The 25,617-nt window shown below is 30.8% G+C and overlaps 3 protein-coding genes across 10 annotated transcripts in view; 2 read left to right on the forward strand and 1 right to left on the reverse strand.

Annotated features, from left to right (window-relative positions):
• Nucleotides 1–17,122, forward strand: part of LOC130663857 (uncharacterized) — a 38,006-nt gene extending 20,884 nt beyond the window's left edge. For 5 of the 8 annotated variants that reach the window (XM_057463372.1, XM_057463371.1, XM_057463375.1 and 2 more), the window contains exons 7-14: nt 7,614–7,768; nt 8,615–8,668; nt 8,896–9,170; nt 11,747–11,902; nt 15,775–15,966; nt 16,080–16,329; nt 16,712–16,895; nt 16,976–17,122. In XM_057463372.1, the coding sequence (XP_057319355.1) occupies nt 7,614–7,768; nt 8,615–8,668; nt 8,896–9,170; nt 11,747–11,902; nt 15,775–15,966; nt 16,080–16,329; nt 16,712–16,895; nt 16,976–17,122 (1,413 nt within the window). The remainder of the gene's footprint in view (nt 1–7,613; nt 7,769–8,614; nt 8,669–8,895; nt 9,171–11,746; nt 11,903–15,774; nt 15,967–16,079; nt 16,330–16,711; nt 16,896–16,975) is intronic. The other 3 variants (XM_057463376.1, XM_057463378.1, XM_057463377.1) reach the window with 3 other exon arrangements.
• A 45-nt stretch (nt 17,123–17,167) lies between these two features.
• LOC130663861 (uncharacterized) lies at nt 17,168–21,706 on the forward strand. Its single transcript, XM_057463383.1, has one exon. It carries the CDS (start codon nt 17,168–17,170, stop codon nt 17,873–17,875), a length of 708 nt encoding a protein of 235 aa, XP_057319366.1. The 3' UTR covers nt 17,876–21,706.
• Nucleotides 21,249–24,392, reverse strand: LOC130663860 (chitinase-like protein Idgf4). The gene is made up of 6 exons (XM_057463381.1): nt 24,235–24,392; nt 23,363–23,483; nt 22,983–23,236; nt 22,599–22,902; nt 22,349–22,511; nt 21,249–21,839 (listed from the first exon to the last, which is right to left on the reverse strand). Exons 2-6 carry the CDS (start codon nt 23,478–23,480, stop codon nt 21,377–21,379), a joined length of 1,302 nt encoding a protein of 433 aa, XP_057319364.1. The 5' UTR covers nt 23,481–23,483; nt 24,235–24,392; the 3' UTR covers nt 21,249–21,376.
• Nucleotides 24,393–25,617: the final 1,225 nt, after the last annotated feature.

Below are 25,617 nucleotides of genomic sequence, written 5' to 3' on the forward strand. Positions count from 1 at the left end.
TGAGGTTCAAAAAGCATCAATGAGCCTCAAATAATACTAATCGAATTTAAATTACACAGTCGAGTAGTAGGTTCATTTGAGGCTTATCGAGGCTTCTTGAGGATCTTTGAGAATCATTTGAGGTTCATTGAAGCTTTTTGAACATCATTTGAGTCTCAAAATACTTTCTTTACTCAGTGAGGCTGGATTGAGGCTTACTTGGGTTCGATGAGGCTAGATTGAGGCTAGGTATTTTGACCCGGGAACTGATATTAAAGAAAAAAGTATTAATTTTTCTAAAAAGTTTTCGAAGTACTCTACGCCCAATTTCTCCTAATTACTTTGAAACGAAATAAACTTAATGATTTTAATACGGATACACTTGGATCGTATAAACTCAAGTTTTACGACTTTCTTAATATTTATCGAATGAAATTAAAGATTTTCGGTACTCCCCTAACTTCAAAAGTTCAAATTTATTTAGAAATAAATGTCAAGTAACTTAAAACCTTCCATTTATCATAAAAAAAAACCGCGGAATTATGAAAAGTCACAAATTCAAGTAATAACTTTTTGCGCCACCAAAATTGAATACTTAAATTACATTTAATTTATCAAGAAAATATGATTGTCATAAAATTTGGGTAAAAGTACCAGACTTCTTAAAGATTTATGTTTTGTTTAATGGATTAAAATGTAACTTTATAGGACAACCCTTTTAAATATTTAACAGAATACTAAATTGAAGCTTTTATCTTGATAACAAGAACAAGGAGGCCGGATAATTAACAGAAGGTTGGGGTGAATTCAACGGGGATCATTTTTAGCAATAATTATTTTCAGGGAGCACTCGAGCGACAAGGGATTAAAACGATAAAGCATTTCGGTTTTGTATCTTTACCGAAGAAACGAATACAAAAGACAAAGTTCAAGGCAACTCGAGTGATTGTGTTATGTGACCAAGTAAAGTAGTTTGTGACGGAAGATAAATAATATAAAAAATTTAACCGTAAAAAATATAGTGGAGTAAAATAGAATAGAATGAAATAAAATAAAAAAAAAAATAATTGAGAGGGTGTATCATGTGCTTGAGTTAATGAGTATTTTTTGACAGGTTACTTGGGTTAATCAGTCAGATATTTTTTATACCCCTCCTACTCACGTAGAAACGTAATATAATTTAACGAGTTTGAGTCGGAGCCTGCCTGTGATAGATGAAAGACAGTAAGACAGGTTGCGAAGAGGAGTAAAGTCGTAATAGAAACGAACAAAAAACTCTTGATGTACTGATGATGGTATTAAGCAATGGAAGAGAGATTTTACACAAAAACAGTTAATTCTAAAGGGAGTAACTGATTTTGAAAACTCAATAAATAGAGGAAAAAAAATAAGATAACAGATGACATTAAATCAAGATTAAAATTGTTTGCGCTAAAAAAAAAATAAACAAAGATTAAAATTAGCTTGTTATCAAGTGTGCACATACATGTATCTTTGTCTATTGTTTACTCAAGTGCAAGACAAGTACCAAACGAGATCTTAAAGTCTTCTCAGTATAACCAAGTCACTGAACTGAGTACATGACTTTTTTTTAGTCAGAAAATGTGAATAAGACGAAAAAAAAAGACTCGTTTGTTTATTTATTTTGTTTTTAAGACACGTGACATTACTTTCGAACTTATTTACCTGAAATTTTATATGACAATAATTTATTTAAAATATAAAAACTGTAGTAGAAGACTAACTACCCCTTTGGGATATTTCACAGTTGATAAACTCTTTGGGCTAATCGAATAATCATGAAATTTTAGGTCATACACTAGACTTAACTAAAATTTATCAAAGTAACGGGCTTATAAAGACAAGTGTTTACTCTAGAGACTGAGTGACTGAACGAGTCTGCAAATGTTTAAAAGTTTTTATGAAAAATAAATATTAAAAATGTTATATTTTGTTGTGAAAAATAAGATAAATAAATGAAATAAGAAAAATTTAGGCGAAAAGTAGACGAAGACATAAGAGAAGAATGTATGTATAAATGGTAAATAAATATCGCGCGCAATCGCTCGCGACATGCGCCCTGACAAGTAGGTCATTCCCAAGCAAGCTCACAGAACTGCCTGAAAATCTATCCCGGTCATAGTATCAAGCTAGGTCAGGGGAGGATCCATCGATACTTAAGTTATCGTTAAAGCGACAAAAAACTATTTAAAATGGGCTGGACAACGCTGCGAACACGAATCGTTAGTAGAAACAGTAATTACTAAAAATAATCCGCCGCAAATTGATCTAGTGCTGTGCTTATATTTATTGTTTGCTATTTTTTTACTGGGTTCTGTGTTAGAAAATAAACAAACATCATAACCCCATTGAGACTCGAGTGGACTAGTCGAAGCATGCGAGTTTTATTTTATTTTATTTCATCCGACTTTTTCAAAATCACTTTACATCTATTTCAATCTCACTTTTTTTTTTTTTATCTCTTGTCTTTCACCTGTACCACCATCCGACACCTAACGGTATCTCGTATTACAAAATGATTATCCTTTTTTCATCTTGAAAGCCGACGATAGCGCGTGTGAAAAATCAAAGAAAATTTTCACCTGTCATGTCAATGTATGACGAAATAAAAATTAAAATAAATATGGAATTTAATAAAGTAAATAAAAATGTAAAATGTGCAGTAGAAGGTAGTAAGGAAAGATATAATTTTTTATGCTGGCTTGGTATCCACGCAAACACTATCACTTGTGCACTTGAAAAGTGTTATTCAAACATATGCGATATATTTTAATCGCAAGAGACAGCTGCGCTTCGGTTAAAGCATGCACGCCTGGCTGTTCGTTGATTTATTCACTTGACGCATTATTGTTATTACAAATATTATTATTATTATTATTATTGTTACTATTAAAACTTAAAAAGAAAAATCAATTTTATCCATGCATATGTACGCTATGTAAATATATAGATTCGTATACATATTTATGTTGTTTAACTTTACTTTGCCTAAGCTTTATATATTGCGTTTAATCGATAATTCATTAAGGAATTTTTTTATAAGCTCTTAGAATAAAAAAAATAATATTTATTTATTTATAATTTTTTTTTTATTCACTAAATTTGTCATAAAAAATTTCTAAAAGCAAATTTTTGGAATTACAAATTTTCTAAAAGCAATAATTTAAAAAAAATGTATGCTTACCCTGATTAAACAACTGAATTCGATCGAATTAAAGAGAATTGAATTTTTGATTCTTTATAATTCAGATAAATTCTGTTAATTCGGCAGGAAAACCAGAATTTATCAAAATTGAAACGAATTTAAATAATTCTATTCGGTTTAATTCGAAAATAATTCTCAAATTTCTGGTTCTGACTCCGAATTAAACCGAATTGAAACCAATTCACAAATTTTAAATTGATTTTATTCTTTTTGATTCGAAAATAATTCTCAAATTTCTGGTTCTGACTCCGAATCAAACCGAATTGAAACCAATTCAAAAATTTAAAATCGGTTTTATTCTTTTTAATTCGAAAATAATTCTCAAATTTCTGGTTCTGACTCCGAATTAAATCAAATTGAAACCAATTCAAAAATTTTGAATCGGTTTTATTCTGTTTAATTCGAAAATAATCCTTGAATTCTTTTAAATTCTGTCTTACCGAATTTAACAGAATATAACAGAATTAGAATTTTTAATTCAGTCGAATTCAGTTGTTTAATCAGAATATTTATTATTAGATTTGAGAAATTTATATTACGAATAATTTGTTTCTATTCATCGAAACGTTGCCATTAGAATTTATTTATTGATGAGAATAAAATATTAAAATATAAGCGGCAGTTAATATGAAGTTTGAAAGAAATTGTTTGGTAGTTACTCAATAGTTGTCCATAAATGTTTAATAAACTTGGATGACTTTGAGTAAACGTATTTTCTTTAATATAAAATAAATTTGTATCGCACTTGAATTTTATGTTGGACTTTACAACATTCTATACACGTTATTATGCTTTCTAGCTGCCAGTAAACTCTTGCACATAAAGTACATTGAATGTATGACGTAAAATTGTACGATCATACCTTACGTTATAAATGATACCACTGATGTTTCTGTAAACCGGATAGATTTTAATGAATTCATATAAACTCAAAGGCACTCTATTTTAACTTTCCAACGAAATACACGACATAAACTTGATAATTAAAAATTAATTAAACTAAGGACAATAACGTCCTTTACATTTATTTAAATTCCATTGCTCTACTTTCTTGGCTTATGAATAGATTTGTTTTTGACCTCTGATTCGAGTTAACTCTATCAAAGTAAATCAATACTTTTCGTATTATGTAAATATACATTGATAATTATATATATATAAATATATTTTTACAAAAAAAATTAATATTTCAAATAAAGAAAAATTACACTTCAAAAAGAGCGATTTTAAAAATTGACAATTTAACACCACGTGGTGTTAAAATGAAAGAACACCCGTGCAGTGTAATTTGCCGGTGTTAAATCGGTGTAAAAAAAAATTTCACGTATAGAATTTAGAAAAAGAAAATGTATTACAGATAAAAAAATATAAAAATTTAATGAATATTATCTATTGGCGGCGGTGTTAAATTAACACTGATTTCGGTATTGAAATTTAACACCGAAAATTTTAACACCTACACCGCCTAGACCTACCTCGGTTTTTTATTAGTGTATAATAAATTACAAATTCAAGTTTAAAATTTTTTAAATAATAATAACAATGAAAAAAGACAAAATCGGAAATTCAAAAATTTTGGTAATTTTTTTTTTCTCAAATTTTTTTCAAATCATATTTCAGTATTTATGCAATTATTTCTAAGAAATTTGACGTACATATATTTATTATTACAGAATTTTTACTTTCAAAAGTTTTTTAAAAAAAATCGTATCTTATAAATCTTTGACTTTCAAATCGTGCTAGTTATCATATTTCTTACATAAATTCAAATATGACTGACGTCATCTTCAAAAATTTTATGAAAACTATCATTTTTTTTAGAGAAATCCTATTTTACTGGAAAAAGGAAAAAAATATGACAAAAATTTTTCTTGTTTTCTTTGATTTCAAATAAACAATAACTGATTTCGTATATTTCGATGCATTTTTTATTTCGCCCCATTTTTCCCGGCCCTCTTCTGTGGAAATTTAAAATCGTCTAAAAACATTTATTTCCACTAAAATTTATTTTTTTCATTATTTAAAGTGACGAGATATTTTTAAAATGAAATAAAATACTTCCATTAGCTCCACGCCCACATCAAAATTATTGAAATAAAAAATCGAAATTATCGAAACGATTTTTAGTTTATTATGCTTAGATAAAATCAAACCTCAGCCAACATCCAACAAAATTGATGCTTAAATCAACTTAATCTCAATAGTATTCTGATGGGATTGGTCTCTATATTCTGACACAAGACTCTAAGACTCTTGAGACATGATTATAATTAATGTAGAGGAGATCGGGGCAAAATGGCTCCTCTAAGCCGCTAATTATTTCCTATGGCTTTTGAGCGTCGAGTACAAGTTTCTTTGATCTATTTCGAACAAAGCCGCCATAATTTCGCTATAAAAAAAATTAGGGTTTTTTCAAATTTTTCAGGGGATACTCGGATTGTGTGCCCCAGCCTCCCCCATATTCTTACAAAGTAATGAATAATAAAACACCCATGGAATGTTGAGTAACAATCAAAATTCACTTGAGATCGCGTGAATATTAGATCTCGATTTAAATTTAATTTATGCTCGCGGCCATTTATATTCATTACTATCATTAAATCTTAGTGTATTGCAGTAATTTAAGCCTGAGCATGAGTTTGTGATTAAAATTTTCACTCAACAATCAAGGCGTTACTGTTTCGTGACAACTTTAACATCCTTTAGCGTCTTTAACAATGCTATTATTATAATAACAGCGTGTCATTTAAGTCGCAGTACTAGTAGGAGTACAGTGGCTAAGCTTTGATGTAGTAATTAAAGTTGATGACGAAGATGATTATGATGGTCGTGACTACAATCCATACAACACGTTTGTATCTGTACAGATATTGGCTGGTATTATATCATCCATCTATATTCTACTCGATAGTCTACTCGATTTCACATTATCCGACATCCGATCCAATTAACTCCGTGCCCATGTACCCAATTCTGTTGGCTGCTGGCTACGTAGCTACTGTTATATTGTTGTACTTTCTCATTCCATACTACTCTCCACGAATTCACAACTTTAATAGACACAACGATCAAGAAGAAACAATCATCTAATTCAACAATAATTATATATTGTCTGGAATTTATAAGTATTAAGGATGAGTAGTGTTCGAAATAAAAAATTATTCGATTCAAAATTCTAATCATACGGTTAGAAAAGTCAATTAATTTTGAAGTTTAAATTATTTCATAATCAAAAATGAAAACCACTCGAATCAAATAAAAATAATTATTTGAATTTTTTTACACTGCGGAAAAATTCGCGGAGTGAACGCGTATCGAATCCGGAGTAAATGTGGAGTGGATGAAATTGAGTCCGAGGGGAGTTTATTTTAACATTAAACCCCTGGATCGAGTGGATGTGAATTGAAATAAAATCCACATCAATCCGAAATCACTTTGCTAAAAAAAACTCCCAGTTCGAGTATGAGTGATTTTTTTTAAACTCCAGAACTCCGAGTGACGAAATGAATTCAATTTGAAATGAAATCTGTATTAACTCCCGATTTTTTACAGTGTAGTCAGTGCAGCCAGATCGTGGGATATTTTTACCCCCTCCTGCCATTACACTCCATGCTATTCCACCACGGAAAGGGGTAAAAATATCGCACGATCTAGCTGCACTGAGTGTAGGATTAAGCTTTTAACTAGCGTGTAATAAATTAGAATCCATTTTTTTTACAATATCTTATTTGATTGTAAAGCTCTCAGAATTAAATTTCTTATAATTAATAAATATACAAATTGAATACTGAATAATTAAGAATTTTTCATTCAGTCGAAAAATACATAAATGATTTGAAAGCTTACAAATAATTTGAATTATTTGTAAATGCAAATTTTAAAAATCAATACGAGTAATTCGTAATCTCGGACTATTTGCACACCCCAAAAAAAAATTTATTTACAGAAAAAAAGGAAAAAAAAACTTTGACAATTGATAAGATTATTTTTAGATGAGAATGTGGATATGGATTTAGGGATTTTCCTCTTCAAGTTTCGAATTGATGGAAAAATAAAAATAGAGATAAAGATTACTGCGGTATACAAAATTTTTATTGTCCCAGACACTTGGGTAAAAATATTTATCGATTGTTAGTGTTGATATTTTAGGATAAAATTGTCATTCTATAAATTGACGTATTACTTTTCGGTGTCGCGCGAGCTTAATTGATCGATCGATAATGCTAAATATTATAGCATTCGTTATTTTAACGACGCTTCAACGATTCATTATAATTACTGGATTATTAAGCCGATTTATCATCTCATTATACAAACTTTTAATTATCGTAGTAAAATAATGACAATAATAATAACAACAACAACAACAACAACAATAATAATAATAACATTAATTTATTATTTGTAGAAAGAGTTATTTGGAGCAGGTGACGTAGGGCCACCAGACGGCATGAGCAACCGGAAGATGTCCAATGGATCCACCGGAAGTACCAAGCACAAATGGCTCAAAGCCTTCAAAAGCCTCAAGACAAGTTCACCCACTACTCCACCAACATCCGACAAGTAAGTTATATCCTTTGACATTCAACATTACCCCATTCTTACATCAAACATCTCTGTTGCCAAAATAATCATAATTGTAATTAATATTACACTAAATATATATTTTAGAGAAATCCAAACAAAATGACCAGTCCGAACATTTTCATATTTTTTTTTTTAAATTGAATCATTCAATTGCGATTTATTACTTTTGAATAATTGGTGCTGGGGTTTGAATTTTTTAAAAATTTCTACTTGTAAAATTTTGATAGAAATGTTTAAAAAAAATTTTTTAATTTTCTGAGACTACTCCATTTTGCCAGGATCTCCCTTATATATTAATATATAAATTAGTAATTAACAGGACCGGGATTTTTGTGTCAATTTAAAAATAACAATTAATAATTAATGGTGTGAAATTTTTTATATTACGGTGAAAATATTGGTCTTATTAAAAAAGTTTTCAAACAAAAGTTGTAGGAAATTTAATTTTATAAAAAAAATGTCTTTTATAATTTTTTCTTAGGACTAATAAGAAAGCCGTAATTTCAAAATTACAATTTTCATAGTTAACCAAATTTTGAATCATTCATTATGAATCTTAATTGTTGAATTACGGTGAAAATATTGATCATATACGAAAATCATAAGAGATATTTTTTTTATAAAATTAAATTTCCTACAACTTTTATTGGAAAACTTTTTTAATAAGACCAATATTTTCGCCGTAATATAAAAAATTGGAACTATTAATTTCAAAAATAAGGCAAAAATCTTGTCCCTAGTAATTAATTAAAACATATAATAGCTTTAGATATCCAATTAATGTAATTTAAAATGTCTGTTGCTTCCTAAAAAAACGCAAAGGCCGGGAAAGGGGGCGATGTATCATGCAGTCTCGACAGTCGTTGCCATGTCCAGGTAAAAAAAAAAACAAATAAAAATGATAATGATAATAATGACAAAAAATAAATCTTTCAACTAATTATTCCATAAGTACCATCAAGAAGTTTGGACGGGAAGCTCCACTTGAAAGTTTAAAATTTTTTTAGTTAGCTGGTGGTTTTACTGAGGCTTAAACAATTTTTTCTCCAACTCGGTACTTTTTCTCCAGCTTTATTTTTTACTCCCGTTACTTTGTTTCTCAGGAAAAACTTGGAGTCGGAAGGAGGTCACCAATGGCGCGAGTACACATACCGGAAAATAACTCCATGTGATGCCTGCGGACAGGTGCTGAGAGGGCACAGTCGTCAGGGACTCAGGTGTCGTGGGTGCAAAGTAAATGCTCATGCGGATTGTATAAATCTAGTTCAACCAGCGAATTGTCCAAGCCTTGCGCCAAAACGTAGCGGTGGTATTCCGCTGCTAAGACGACAGAGAACTTCCGCACCACCTGTCGACGAAACTGCCTCGACCGAGCACAGTGAGTTTATTTATTCATTATCATTATTATTAATACAAATCCTCTTACTCCTATTTGAATTAAAACCATATACTTATACTTATATAAGACTGTGTTATTTTATCATAAATAAAATTTAGTAAAATGTAGCCGAAGTTCGATCCCACGTTATCCTTGCGTGACCCTCTATGGGGAGAAACATACTATTTTTATTTGTTGTTATACTTTTATATTCTCCAAAGTATCATAGAGATCAAAGGATTTAAGTTCCCTAAGTATATAAGTAAATAATAATATTCAATAATGTTATATTTTAAGCATATTCGATATATTTGTACACTAGATAAATTATATTTAATGCGTGTTTCTCCTCTAGTTTGATATATATGTATATAGACATAAATTAAGGGAAATCTAGTGCAAAATAAGACACCATTTTGGAAAAAAAAATTTATTTTATTCAAAAATGTTTAGGGGAGGATGGGGCAAGTTGGCCAGGTTAATAAGTCACTCCCAATTTTTGAGTAAAAAAAAAAGTTTTTTTTACGGATACTCCGTTATTAGAATCATTTTCTTACATCTGAGGGAATTTAGTGATCATGAGACTCCAGGGTAAAATGAGCCAAAAAAAAATTTTTAAATAAAATCTTTATTCCAAATTTTGTACTTCGCAACATTTGTAGTCGGTATCGAAAACTAAATCACTTAGCCAGTACATTAATAATAAAATCAAATAATTTTGATAGATAATTAATTAATGTAACGGGACCTAAGTCCACCTCCGCCGACCGGAGGCCGATTCCTCACCTTTTTGGGCATACTCGCGAATTTTGATAGATGTAGATCTTATGAATATTTACACTGTAAAAAATTGGGAGTGAATTCGGAGTGATTACGGATTTCATTTAAACCCGAATTCACTCCGCCACTTGAAATGCGGAGTTTCAAACAAAAATTTGTGATTTCGAAGTGATCTGGATTTTATTTAAATCTGCATTATTTTTGTTACGGGGCTTTAATATTTAAATAAACTCCCTTTAGAGTGAATTTTACTCCGAACCGGAGTTTCAATGTTAAAATAAACTCCCTTTCGGAGTGAATTTTACTCCAAGGAGATTAAATAAATAAACAATCATCCGCTTCGCAATCACTCCAATTGATTTTATTTTTTCTAATAATAATTTCACCCCAGTCTCGTTTTCATTCGATTCTCCTTAATTCGGAGAAATAACTCAAATAACAATTATTCAAAATCAATATTTTTATACTAGAAATTTTTGATTAGCCATTCCACGAGAGTCAATTTCTTCTATACTTCCTCAAGTATCACAAATAAGCGTTTTTGAACAAAAACAATTTTTTTTTTCTTCAAAATAGTGTTTTATTTTAATCCAGACTTCCTCATGTACATGTATATATATTTATATATTACGAATGAACGATTTCTAGAGTAGATAAGTCAATCCAATAGTCTCTCAGCGTTTTAATGTTTTTTTTTAATGCAAGTTTACTAATCACAGCGATTTTGTGACTCTTGACCTCTAAAAAAAGTATGAATCTTGTTTTGAGTATTGAGTAAAATAAATTTAGCTTTTCTTTTTATGGGAATAAAATTAAGATGATTCTTTTGCTGGAAACAAAAATTTCTGAAAGTTTATTCGATGATAAAAATAAGAGCATATACAGCCTGGAGACTGTACAAGTTTCTTGAAGTGTATGAAAAAATAAAACAACATTAAAAGTTGTAAAAACCGTATCCATTTTTGCAGCGATATCCTCAAGTAGATATCAAATTCAATAAAAACACACAATAATAACATAATAAAGTTCACATCAAGACTTTTCAAGTCGGAAATACTATTTGAAACTTTTTTCTCATCTAATATTTAGTAGTAAAAAAAAACTGAAACTTTGAATCGAAAACAAGAGAAGATATTCTGGCAAGCAAAAGAATTATTTTAAAAAAGTTAATTACTTAAATCCATTTAACATTCTGTCATCGATGGCACTTTAATCCCACATCAATTTGCGTAGGCTTGTTGACGCTTGATGATAAACACTAACGATGCTTAAAAAAAATCATCAGAAATTTTCCATAGATCCTCGGCTGTCGATAGCCAGTTATCTAAAAACAAAGTCAATTTATTTTTTTTAAATCATTCCTCTGCAAAAGTTCGTTCCGAGGGAACTAATATTAGTAGCGATCCCCTTTGTGCTGTGGGAAAAGACACGTCTGCACGCAGCGGTATAAGAGTTTGAGCCTTTTCCCATTATTAGAAAGCACAAGCCATTAATCATCTCCTCAGAGCCGTAATATTACGTTGAGCCCAGTCAGAACAGATAGAGCCAAGCAAACGGGACAAGGGATGGGAAGAAGTGAAGGGAAGTAGATCGATCTGAGAGTTGAGATCTAGTGGGCGATGCGACGAGTCATCAACAGTTTTACTGCTATAAAAAAAAGATAGAAAGAAAAAAAAATCAGTAACCAGCTCTATCGAGAGAGTGTAAAAGCCATCGCCATCAATCTGCGCTCCTACTTGACATTAGATTTACATTTTTCACAGCTTTCTTTCTTGTTAACCTGGTGCTTTTATTAGGCATTGACGCTACGTACCAGGTGCTCAAGCAGGCGGGTGAGATCCGTGGCAATTCAACAAACTCACCACCTACGCCTCCTACTGGAGATCATCTTTCCTCTGGAGCGGCTCCTACATCGAGGATTATTTCATCCCACCCTTCCTCGTCCACCTCTGGTAAGACACACAATCACCCAATTAAATTTACATTATTAATTTTATTTTACAGGCTCTCTTTCTCTCTCTTTCTCTTTCTTCTTCTTCTATCTCTTGATTTCTCTATCTCTCTCTCTCTCTACGATCAAAGGACACGACTCGCTGGGCTTTACTCTCAAGCTTCTCTAGTTAATTATTACATATACAAAATAATTTAATCAATTAATTAATTAAATAAAATAAATTGCAATGCTGAATAAAATTTATTTACTCAGAATCGCGATAAGAATGAGAAGGTGGACTACAAATAAATCAAACGGGTAAATTAGACGTATATACGCTGAGTTAACTGATGTTACTTTCCACCCTGTCATTAGTATCTAATGTCGGCATTAGCTAAAATTTCACCTCATTCAGACCTTTCTCTGCCCATCAGAGTTTAAATGCCGAGAAACTCCCGCTACAACAACCACTCTCACGATAATCACCGAATAAAGTTTATCAGCAGTTTATTATATATATTTATCATTAATATACTCACCGGCAATTTTACCCTCATTGTTTCACCCCATCGCATTCAAACGAAATATTTTTTTTTTTTTATTGTTTTGATTCCTTTGTGGAAAATAGATCCAGCTTTGAAGATCATAAAGTGTTAAATTCGCTTGGATAACAATTGATCCGACTAACATTTATGATACGATTGTGTGGGAGTATTTTATTATTTCGGGTGGTTCATTTATCTGCTTGACGTTTTGAAAGTTACCTGCAATATTATTCACTGCTTTGAGTATTTAAACAAACATTTTTATTTATTTTTAACGCTTAGTTTTAATTTCCACGCATTTATTTTTATTTTAAAATATATCAATGGTTAATTTAATTCGAAACCATTAGAAAATTTGAAAATATTCTGGTTATCGATTTATCAAATTGTCTATTAAATATTCAAATACAATATTATTAATTGACCTTAATAAGTCAATCATATAAATTTAAATCCATCAATCATTTTCTGTCATAAGTCACCTGCTATTATTCATCATAATTAAATTATTTATGAATATAGTGATAGTGGTTTATAATTTTATTAGTCATTGAATATAAATTATTAAATATTTGAGCTATTAAATGAATTTGCTGGTAGCTTATATTTGAATTTATAATAAATTGAGTGATAATTATAATCGAGAGACGAAGCAAAAAAATATTTGTTAAAATTGGGATTGGCCAGGACGCGGAAGCGGTGGATCGACTTCGGGCACACGACCATTTGGCCAGCCGCTGATTCTTATGGCACAAGAGCCCGTCACAAACTCCTCATCCTCAGTGTCCTCTTCGACTTTACGTCGTAAGCGCAACGCCAATAAAAGACGGTGACACTAAAAATACTTTGCTGCTTTTAAAAACAGATCTGCTGCTTAAATCCCATGTCAGCTGCTAAATAATGACACGGGTACAAAAATTAATCCACCCACAAAAAAAAAAAAAAAAACTAGCTAAAGTTAATAAAAAAAAAAAATCTAAATGTATTATGTATGTGAGATAAACGAAACCAAGACTTAGCTGGGTCTTCTTCAGGAACACGACCATCGGGCCAGCCCCTGGTATTGATGGCATCAGAACCCTCGTCGTCCGCCGTCTCCTCCCCATTGCCGAGGTCACCGCTGAAGAGGCAGCAAAGCAGTAAAAAAATTCGATGATACACAACTTAACTAAACTTATATTCTCAATAGGCAACACCAGATAACGATCGTTCTAATTAATCAGCATCTATATTATTTTCCTTTTTCTCTACCGTTACGTGTCACCCGAACACAAAGACCATTTTAATTATAATTATAATTATATTAAATTGTCGAGATTTTTAAAACTTTCCCATTTACCGGATCACCGGTCGCTCTCCAAAATACCGATACCATCCACTCGACCTATTCCCTCTATCATCTATCAGCACTCGAGTATGTTACGCGCGAATAGCTTCGCTAGTCATTTTAAATTCGTACATACGGTTTTATGTATATTACACAGGGAGAATTTTCTAATAAATTTTACTCATTAATTGTGAATAAAACTGGGCATGGATGAATAATTACTCTTCCGTTTCTAGATAGTGTTCAATAATGGGGTAAAAACCCAAATTTCGAGTAATTTTGAAATAAAAAATAAAACAAATGGAACCAGTTTTCATTCTTTCCATATTTATTTTCGGCCCAGGTTTACTCTAAATTTTATTAAAAAATTTTCTCCGTGTAGACTAAATCGTTATCGAGGAAGAAAAGGAAAAAATTAACAAAGCCGACGTCATTACCAGAGCCAGGATTTTTACTTTGATTTAAAAAAAACAATTAATAATTAATGCTGTCAAATTTTTGATATTACGGCGGAAATATTGGTCGTATAAAAAAATTTTTCAAATAAAAGTTGTTTAAAATTTAATTTTACAGAAAAAATGTCTCTTACAATTTTTTCATAGGACCAATAACAAAGCCGTAATTTCAAAATTAAGATTTCCATAATTATCAAAAATTTAAATCATTCATTATGAATCTTAATTTTGTTATTACGGTAAAAATATTGGTTGCACAAAAAAATCATAAGAGACATTTTTTTTGTAAAATTAAATTTCCTATAACTTTTGTTTCAAAACTTTTTTTATAGGACCAATATTTTCGGCGTAATATCAAACATATGAACCGTTTATTTCGAAATTGAGGCAGAAATCTTGTCCCTAGTCATTACTTACAAGCCTCATTATTTTTAATCCCTAATTGTCATTAATTAAAATGGTGGGTTATCAGTAGATTCGATAGGAAAATAAGTTTTACATTATCGGAGAGTTTCCTCTATACTACTGTTTTCCACAACATATCCAGACTGACATGTAATATCACTTATTGTTATACGCACGTCAATATCGATCCTCCAGGTCTCGTTAATCCGTATCATTATTATCATACACAAGATAATAGATTTAATAAACCAACTAGCTAAATCGATCTTCGATGTTCATTCGCCGCACTGTGACCTTTCGTGCCATGTGATATTAGACACTGCCTAATCGAGTATCGTGATTAGACTAGCCTCACCGTACACATCTACATATATATCTACCAATATATATACCTACTGCTCAATCCAACAATACATGATTAAATCAATCAATCAATGAAATTGTATCAAGTAAATTTGTAAATAGCGTAAATAAATATCAGTGCGTATTTAAATATCGAGTCGTGTCCGACTGAACGTAATTTTATTAACTCAATTATTATTATTAATATTAACTGTATTGTTTTATTATTTGTTTTAAATATATACCATGTGGCACGTTCTATGCTTCGAAGTACTTTTTATACTTTTAATTACTGTGATCTGTGTATCTGGTATTCCATACTAAATTATCAATACTCAATCTTGTCTATAATCTCTGTGTTATTATTGGAATATTAAAATTAATTATAATTAATTTGTGATTAATAATAATATTTAAATTATACATGTATGTAAAAATATGCAAGTGTGTTCGAGGCTGATGTCGGACGTGCCAGCTAGGTATTTGACAGTAGTTGCCTGAATAGATTTTTTTTTATAGTCAACCAGACTATTTATTGCTGGTTTTAAATAAATAGCGAGAATAGAAAAAAAGTAGTTAATGATCATGCCATTGACCGGAGACTTGGACAAAAAGTATAAATTTTATTTGTTATCATTATTGAATTTTTGATGATTTATTGCGAGAAAGTTTCGGTTTAAATTCAGTTGGACTTGATAAAAAAAAAAAAAAAAGAAATTAGAGTAATTAGAGTCTCCGGGATCGGTATGATCAATTAAGCACGTTAGACGACATCGAGCATCGAGCACCAAACGGAAGAAGGGCTGACTCATAATAGATATCATGAAACACGAAGCTCCGCATAGTCCACAACGTCGACGTGAGCGATTGAACCTGAGGATGAAGAGTCTCAGTTTGGATTCACCCGAGGGGACGGCTCACGTGAGGCACCGGCCCAGGGACTACTACCAGGGCCAGAAGGACTCGACGCCACCGAGACACTCCGATAGCGGCAGTATAAATCGTCTGTGTAAGTTTCATTTTAAATATCATCCTCATTCACGAGTTCATTGCAGAAATAGATAGACAGTTGGTATTTGTAAAATAAATAAACGAGTAAATAAATAAATACTGTCGTTTAAGCTCCTTGCAGTTCAGGTCACGGACAGCCGGTTCAACGACAAGGACGTGGGGCCATCAGGATGTCGAGTATGGAATTGCCGGACGACAACGACAAATCTTATTCATCTGCCAGCACTTCACCCTGCCCGTCGCCGCACGCTAACAATCAGAACCACTTGAATTTGCCCGGCAAACGAGTGCTGCCCACAAACAATCTTTACGTCGTATTGTACAATTTTGACGCACGTCATCGAGATGAACTTGATCTCAAGTGAGACCTCAGCTTTATTTTTTATTCATTTATTTATTTACGCTGTAAAAAATTCGGAGAGACTGCGGATTTTATTTAAATTCAAATTCACGCGGGGTTCTGGAGGTTTAGAAAAAATCACTCCGCATACGAAGTAAATAGGGATTTTTTTTTCAGATGAGTAATTTCGGAGTAATTTCACACTAATTCCGATTCGGAGTTTAAATATTAAAATAAACTCGCGATCCCTTTCGGAGTGAATTTTACTTCAAGAGAATTAAATAAATAGTCTTCCGCTCCGCATTTAATCTGCGTTCACTCCGCGGTTTTTTACAGTGTATTTAAAATAATTAACAATTAATATAAATTTTTTATAATTACGGTCTCTAAATATTCATTTCAGAGCCGGTTATAAAATAACAGTTATCGATAAATCGGAGAAAGATTGGTGGAAAGGTAAATGTTTAGGAGGCAGAGCTGGTTATTTTCCAAGCGCGTATGTCATGAAAATAGAATCTGGTCAAAAAACACATCAAGTTACTCGTAATCTTCAATTATCTGATCAAATAACACTCTTACGCGATCAAGTAATTATTATTAATTATATTCTTACCGTTTACTGTCAGCTAATTGTTAATTATTTATTTTTAATTGATAAATTGTATAGATTGTCATCCAAGTAAGCGAACCAGTCGACGGTGTCGCAATGGTACGCTGCGCAGCGGACACAAGATCATCCGGACACGTTACTGAAGAAGGCGATGTAAGATTTCGCGAAGTTCTCTGCCCTCTTAAATTTCTCCAGGAAGTGTGACAGCGACGTCAGTACAATAGATCAAATTTGAACTACTACAAATCAATGAGCGAACGCGTAAGATATCAGTCAACATTTGTGCGAGATAATTTAGTCATGTCCCATACAAACACCTCTGAGATGTATTATGATTGTTTGCAATGCACCGAGCATTGTCGGCACGCTAGTAACACAATAACTGATAACATTAATGTCAATATAAATGATAACAACAGTAATACCCTACGCGGAATGTCACCGGCAGAAATAAACCCAAATTTTGTTACGAATTACAAAAACAATTGTCAGTCATACTATTCATCAGATTTATATGACAGCGCACGTAATAGTAAAATGTGTAGTCAGATACAGTGTGTGACAACACCCGCAAGGAAGCGATCATCACTGGCACGACCTGTACGCATTCACGATTCATCAGCTCACAAAAATGTACCAGCAGAGTTGACTGAATTTTCAATTGACGAGCGGTCTAATCCCGGGGAGACGGCCTATTACACCGGCGGGCTACCATTCGATGACCACTCGGGCAGCGAAGACGCCTGGCCAATTCGTCTTCGTCTTGAAGAAATTCTCGAGCTTACTTTGTCTAGAAGTAAAAAGTCCAAGAGGATGAAAACACGGAAACGAAAGAAGGTTACGCTGACAAGTAAGCACACACACTTCAAAGATACCGAGAGACTTCTCAAGGTACTTAGCATTAATAATGTGGACCAAGATTGTAGGTACAATGTTAAACGTTGTTCTATCATGTAGTGTGTTATTATTATTATTATTATTATTTTAACAAAGACGGCTTACCTAAAAATACTAAATATTATTATTAATACAAGATAAAATTATAATTTTAAAAATAAGACGTTAATAGATTTGATAGCAAAGTAATAATCCTGTTGGGCTTCCCGCCAACACGCTCTTCCTCAACTCTAGCTGGTGTCTCAATTAAATGTAATTCGTGTAACGCATTTCGATCTTTTTCCTGTAAGACGTTTAGTTTTATTTTTTAAGCCTTTTTAAATTAAAAGTATATTTAATAATACAGTAGGACCTCGTTATAAGACCGCGTTATAAAACTCATCCCCTCAATTTTTTGAAACTCGCTCGTAACGTTTCCCCACCAACAACTCAATAAAAGTTTTGCGCCGAAACCTCGCTATAAGACTAACGACAATCACGACTAAAATCGAGATAAAATATACATACATATAAATTGAAGATTAAGTAATTTATTTTCATAAAAAATACTTAAAGTTTCGTGGTATCACATAATTAATTAACAGAAAAAAATGACAAAGTTCTGTTTGTTTATGATTATATACATATAAAATAGATACACTGTATAAGAGAGTAGAGTTGAACCGAATACAGAAATAAAACGGAAAACGGCGACAGTCTTATAGCGAGGTTTCGGCGCAAACGCTGGTAAGCACAATAGTGGAGGTATGTCTATTCTACTAATTTTTTCCCCTACAGCCCCGAGCTAGTCTTATAACGAGGTCCTACTGTAAGGACTTTTTATTTATTTTTAAACCTCTTACACCATAAGAATTTCAGACGAATTTAAGAAAACTAAAAAAATAATTATAGAGATTTTTGTGGTACTTGAAGATGTTTATTGTGTATTTTACAACATACCTATTATATAAAACCAGCCTAAAATAAAAGCCGTCCTTTCATATACTTGCCTGAAAGTCATGAAAACATAATTATTTATTTAAATATTTAAAAAAGTAAATTTTTATCGAGCATTTCTTTAATCGTAAATTTTCATCATTAAAATTACAATATTTATATTATATATTAATAATATATATTAATGAGTATACATAAAATAAGATTACCTGGAAACTAGATTTGTCATTTAAAACTAATTATCTATAACTTATTAATTATTACTCTCCGTTGCGAGTAGTAATTATCGATTGCCCGTAACAAATTATTTATAATGCATTTAAAATTATACAGACCCATTGTCCTGTCGTTCTATTTTATTTTTATAATTTTTTCACTCCGAGTAACCCATTGTGGCCATGAGAGAAAGATCGTAATTGCGAGTTATTTATTAATAAATTATTACAAAGTTATATTAAACTAGTTTCGTTTTTATGCATCGGTTTTGGTGACATGTATGTTGTACATGTTGGACTTTTATGGACAGTGTAGCGCATGGTACATGATTACGTTATTAATACCAACGAGAAACAAACCATAGGGTGTAAATCCGTCATAACGCAGTACTCTAAATGTATGCACATCAGATTATGTATTGAAATAAATTTTTTAGTGAAAGATATTACACTGAGTATTAATTACTTTCAGAATATCACACGGAAATTTTATTTTTTTTATGTTACTAGGATTTTTACCCATCATACGGTAGCTCTAATTTTTTTTTTACAATTTTTACACAGAAAAAAAGAATTTTTTGGCGCGAAAAATTTTTTTAGGGCGAGAAAAAAATTTCTTGTGTCAAGAAATTTATTTCAACCCTAAGAAAATTTTTGTTTCCATTTCGTAATGAAAAATTTTTCTTGCGCCAAGAAATTCATTTTTTCTGTGTAGAAACATTTGAAAAAATATCGAAATTTTCTTAAACGTTTTTTGAAATTCTAAAGTGTTTTAGTTGATTTTGTAATTATCTAAAGTATTTACGAAAAATTTGGAATTTTTTAAAACGTCCCAATAAATTTTGAAATTTTAAAGATTCTGGAATTTTTTAGAGTTTTAAAGTTTTCCGGAATCTTTCAATTTTTTTAATTTCCTAAAATTTTCTATGAATAGTTTTGAAAGTTCAAAAACATTCGGGGACATTACATTGAAAATAAATAGCGAACACTAAAATTATGTAGCGGAAATAAAAAATTTGTTTCATAGTGACAAGATTTTATCCGCGTCCATCTAAAGTACTGTCATACAACAGAGTTACGGCTTATGATTAAACCTCCGTTCGTACTAACAGGTACGAAGTATCCAACGGCAGATGCTCCAAGTCCAGCATGTACAAGACAAATGATGCGTCTAAAATAAAATAGTTAAGTATCTTTATTTATATATATGTATTATATATATTAACAAAACAAAGCATACTAAATTCTGTTAGAAGTATAGGTATAAATGTGCGATATTTTATCTCGTTGACCAGATAATTAAGATACTTATATGTAAATGTTATATATATTATTAATAAATATATACATATGTTTACGAGTGCCCTTCCTTGAAAGTGTATCAATTATTACATAAATTAAAATATCTGAACTGTAAGCTATTCCAAATACCACGCCCAGTATTTTCTAAGTATTAATAAAGTGTATCCTCTAATTAAAAACTCTAATTAAATCCAATTGAATCTGATTTAAACTCAATCGGATTTCTATCCGATTCAATCAGAAAAAAACATTCAATGAGAATTACTCGGGAGTGTTCCAAGTATTCGATTTAATTTCATTCGGATTTGAAATTTTTTAATCAGATCCTATCGGGAAATAATTTTTTTTTCCGATTTCTGATTAACTTTCAATCGGATTAATTCAGAACTTTCCGGTTAAAAGTAAATCGGAAATTTCCCAATAGAAATTTTCCAATTGGATTAAATCGGAGTTTTTAATCAGGGTGATTAATACCATAAAAAATAATTATAATAATTACTAATAACTTATTTTTAACAAAATAATATTTGAATGCAAAATGTATACAAGCGTGCACACGCACTTGTTCTAAATGTGTAACAAATTTTAAAAAAGTATTTAAAGTATCACCATATGAGACGACAATTTGTTGAGTGTTGTTATAATTTTGATTAATTATATATAATATATATATATATATATATATATATATATATATATGAGTGTACTGAGCCACCACCGAGTGCCATCTTACATTCTAGTATTTAATATATTTATCATAAATCTAGTTTGTTTGCAATGAAAATTACCACGAGTAAGAAAAAAAAATTTAATAACCAATTATTGATAATAATTATATTTGTTATTATTATTAATCACTAATTTGTTTTCGTATTAATTAATGACTATTAATACACACGATTTTTTGTTAACGTGAATGTAGACCGCACGAAAATGTGTAAATATATATAAATAATGAAATAAATTATTTGCAATTAGCAAATTGTTAAAATATTTATTTAATCAACATATTAAAATTACATATTTAATATATGAAACTTTTATTATTTAACAAAGAAACAGTTGTATTAAATGATAATGAGGTAATAAAAATAATAATAATTATAGTTTACAGTTTATCTTTAGCAGCATGAACGATAGGGAATTTATCGCCAGCGCAAATGCCTCGGAAATCATCTGTGGAAAGATCCCAAATGGCTACACCACCGAGACCCTTGGCTTTGGAATAACTAGCTTTGTTTCCCGCAGTGTCGCGGTCTTCGTACCCGACCCATACTCCGTCAACCCCCGTCTCAGGATTGTAAGATTGATACGCGTAGCTGCCGTATTTTTTTGATGGATCACCGACGCGTCTTAATCTACCGACATGGCTTTCTGTCAGACGTGTGCACACTTCTCCGTAGGCCAAAATACCTGGAGTCGCTGTGTGTGGTCCCTCGGCACCCGGTCCATCAGCTACGATTGGCGGTACTCCAGAGATTTGGCTTTCTGATGTCAATTTCCATGTTCGTGCAAATGCTGGTATTCCTATGACTATCTTACCACCGGGAGTTCCATGTTCCAGCCAGTATCTATTACAATAAATACAATTGTTATTATTGTTGTAACTATTTACAGCTGCATTGATTAATTAAAATTAAATTTATAATTAATAGTGAATAGATTTACTCTGTAAAAAATTAGCAAAGTTAACGCGGAGTAAATTCGTAGTGAATTTTATTAAAATCCAGATCACTCTGAAATCACTCCGTTGAAAAAACAAATTCCTTATTTACTCCGTGTGCAGAATTATTTTTTTAAAACTCCGGAGCTTCAAGTGACGGAGTGAATTCGGATTCAAATAAAATTCGTAATCTCCCGATTTTTTTATAATATTGAAATTAGCTGACGTCCAATAATTTTTGGATTTTTTTAAAAACGATAAATTAAAAAAAAAAATACTTCAGAAAATTGCACCTAAAGTTTTTTTAATTTTATACATGTGCATATTTTTAGTTTTTTTTTTTTTTTAAATTAAATTTTTGAAAAAAAAATCCGAAAATTGTTAATTGTCTGCTAACTTCAGTAGGAAATAATTTACCTGACAGCAGCATCAATGTTGTCTTGGGGAACGCGGTTGTAACTTTCGTAAATCGGCGCTGGATAATCAGCTTCTTTGGGATTTCTTTCAGGTGTTACTTGATCGAAGGCCATCAAATGAACGGCCTCGATGTTGGGAGCGAGAAGTCTCGCGTCGTAATAAACTACGAAAGAAATAATTAAATTGAAATTGGCGGTATTATATATTATTGAATAATAAATTTATAGAGTTGTTTGTCGCGGGAACTTACTGGTGGCATTGACGTGAGGCAACACGGTGAGTGTCAAGGCCTTATTTCTTGATCTTAATTGAACCTTGAGATCACGCACTAGATTTGTAAATCCATTCCGGTGCTCCTCTTCTTTCTCGTCCTTGAATTTACCGCCGCCGAATGCTTTTTTAATGTTATGCCAAACATTGCCGAGTGTGCTGCGGTGTTTTTTTACTTTGGTCTCGGGGAACTCCCAGGCCAGATCAATTCCGTCAAAGTCGTACTCGTTTACAAGCCGCATCACGGAATTTATGAATCTGTTGCGTGTTTCTGGGGTTTCGGTCTGTAAATTCATTTATTTTATTTTGGTCGTGTACTCGAGGTAAGTAAAATATTAGGGAGTTAATTAGTTTTCAAAGTTACCAAAGTTAAATATTTGTGTGTTTCATAGTCGGGGTCGGCGTTCCCACCGATACTGAGGTACACTTTCAGATGAGGATAAGTTTGTCTTAGTTGTGTGACAATTCGGTAGAATGCATATCCCGCGCCGGTATCTAGATTCGGGCGCAAAGGAACCGCTTCAAAACTATTAGCGTCTACACCCGCGAATCCGTAGATAAGATGCGTACAGAAGGGCAATGCCGGTTTTAAATCTTCAATTTGGAATTTTCCTGGTCCTGCATTAATTCAATTTTTTTTATTAATTATCTATTAAATTTACTGAGTAGTAAGATGTAAGTATTGATTGTATTAGATGTTTGATGTATCAAATTGACTACAAAGCAATGGAATAATCTATTTACCTGGACGTTCAAATGAAGTAGAATTCCAATAACAGACAACCTTGTTGTGTTCATGAGGATCGAGTGCAGCTCCAAGGCTGACTGTGAGTGCGGCAATTACCGCTAGCAACACCTTCATTTTCTATTTATAAATTTAATTAACAAAAAAAATTTTATTTTATTTTTGCTGGATTTGATAGTTAATAAAACAAATAATTGATGTTTTAATTAGTAGTTTTGAATTTAAAAATTAAAAATAAAATTTTTGAGTATTAATTAATATAATTAGTTATTGATATTTAATTTATTTAGATCCGCTGACAAATGTGACTGAACTCAAGAGTGATTTGTTGAAGACTAAGTTTTTTTTTTTTTAACTATCGAATAATCTCCCCTTGTATTTTAAAATATAGATATATAAATTCCGAATATATGTCACTTCGATACACACATTGGGGTCATATTATTTACTTTTTATGATACTGAAGTTAGGCGATGTCTAATAATTTTTTGACTTTTTTTTAAGCAATAAATTATAAAAAAAAAATATTTGAAAAATTTGCATCTGTACTTTTTTAAATTTCCTACATGTGTATATTTTTAGTTTTTTTTTCTTCAAATTTAAGTATTGAAAAAAAAATCAAAAAAATTTTAATTGGCTGCTAACTTCAGGATCATTACAGTTTTGTACAAATAAAAATATATACTTTCAACATCTAATACTGCGTCTCAAATAAAATATTTTCAATGTCAATTCAAATATTTTTTTTTAAACAGATTATGCACTTGAAAAAAAAAATATAAATTTTGTACAGAGAAACCAACAAAAAAATTATTAACAATTTCACAAGAACTATTAAATAATAAAAATAAAAATAATGAAATCAGCTTACCAGTGACTTAACTTCTCGAAGGATGGAAATGATTTAATGCAACAGTTTCAATACACCGAGAAACTAAAATGATACCTCAGCTGAAGTTTAAGCGGGGATTAAATTCAAACGAGCGAGGCTGATTATTAGTCATTATTTTCCCCTCTACTTGTTCTTTTATACATCTCGAAATTTCTTCATATATATACGTAATCTTTATAAGTATATAAGTGTATGTGTATCTTTACAAGTATTATATCCCCCACATTTCTACGGCTATTATTTATACATATATATCTAGCGCTTATACGTGGTAAATATATAAGAAATATAAGGATGTAGAGAAGTAGATAATAGTTGACATCTTGGATAATCAACCTACACTGACATATATATAATACAGTACACTAGTTACAGTATTTAAAGTTGATAACAGAAGATTTATAGACATGTTAGAGGGTAGAGGTCAGTGGGACTTTAATTTAAATATGTACTTTGATAGTTTAATTGAAATTTGATAATTATTAATAAATAATTTAAATAAATGTCATTTTAAAAATGTAATTTATTATTATTATTAATTAATTAATTATTAATTTTTTATTTTTGATCAACTTTCAACTTCGTTTTGTCTAAAGACTTTATATATTTATATAAATAAATATAAAGACGAACGGATTGATCACGAGAAGATCAGTCTCATCTGTATGCAAATACAGTTTTCAATTTCAAGTCAAGGATAACATGTAATTTAGTCACATATAAACATATGTATCGGCTGCCGTCTTTTGATTACTATTTTATATTTTATAATATAATTTTCAAAAATATCTACATATTTTTTTTGACGTTTTTAATTCTTATTAGTAAACTACTTTGGTTAGTGTGTAAAATAAAATTTATTATATCTAAAAGTAAATAATAAATTTAGTATATTTATTTTGATTTATATCAAGTTCAAATTTACATTTTGACTCAGCTATAGATTTTTCTAATCCACTTTAAAACGTCATTATTTATTCTACAGCTTTGATATTAAATGTAAATATTGATAAAGAATTTTTTTTTTCTCGGAAATAAATAATTTATAATTGATAATTTTAGTTAAGTAAATTTTGTGAGATAAATTATCGTAAATAAGATGGGATTTTCCAAATGAGTTTTATAATTTACTAAATAATTATTTAACATGCTTGGAATTATGAAATTTTACTGAAGAAGTTAAAAGCCTCAATTATTGACACTATTAAGAAATGCGTAAACATCGTAATTTATTTATATATTTAATATTATTAGTATATAAATTTTTTGAACGCAATTTCTTATTTGATTTTTTTATGGGAATTATTAATTTATCTAATCAATTGTACTTTTTATTAATATATGACATTTAGTAATAAATCT

The sequence above is a fragment of the Microplitis mediator genome, chromosome 2, assembly GCF_029852145.1.
Source record: "Microplitis mediator isolate UGA2020A chromosome 2, iyMicMedi2.1, whole genome shotgun sequence".
Classification (NCBI taxonomy): Eukaryota; Metazoa; Arthropoda; class Insecta; order Hymenoptera; family Braconidae; genus Microplitis; species Microplitis mediator.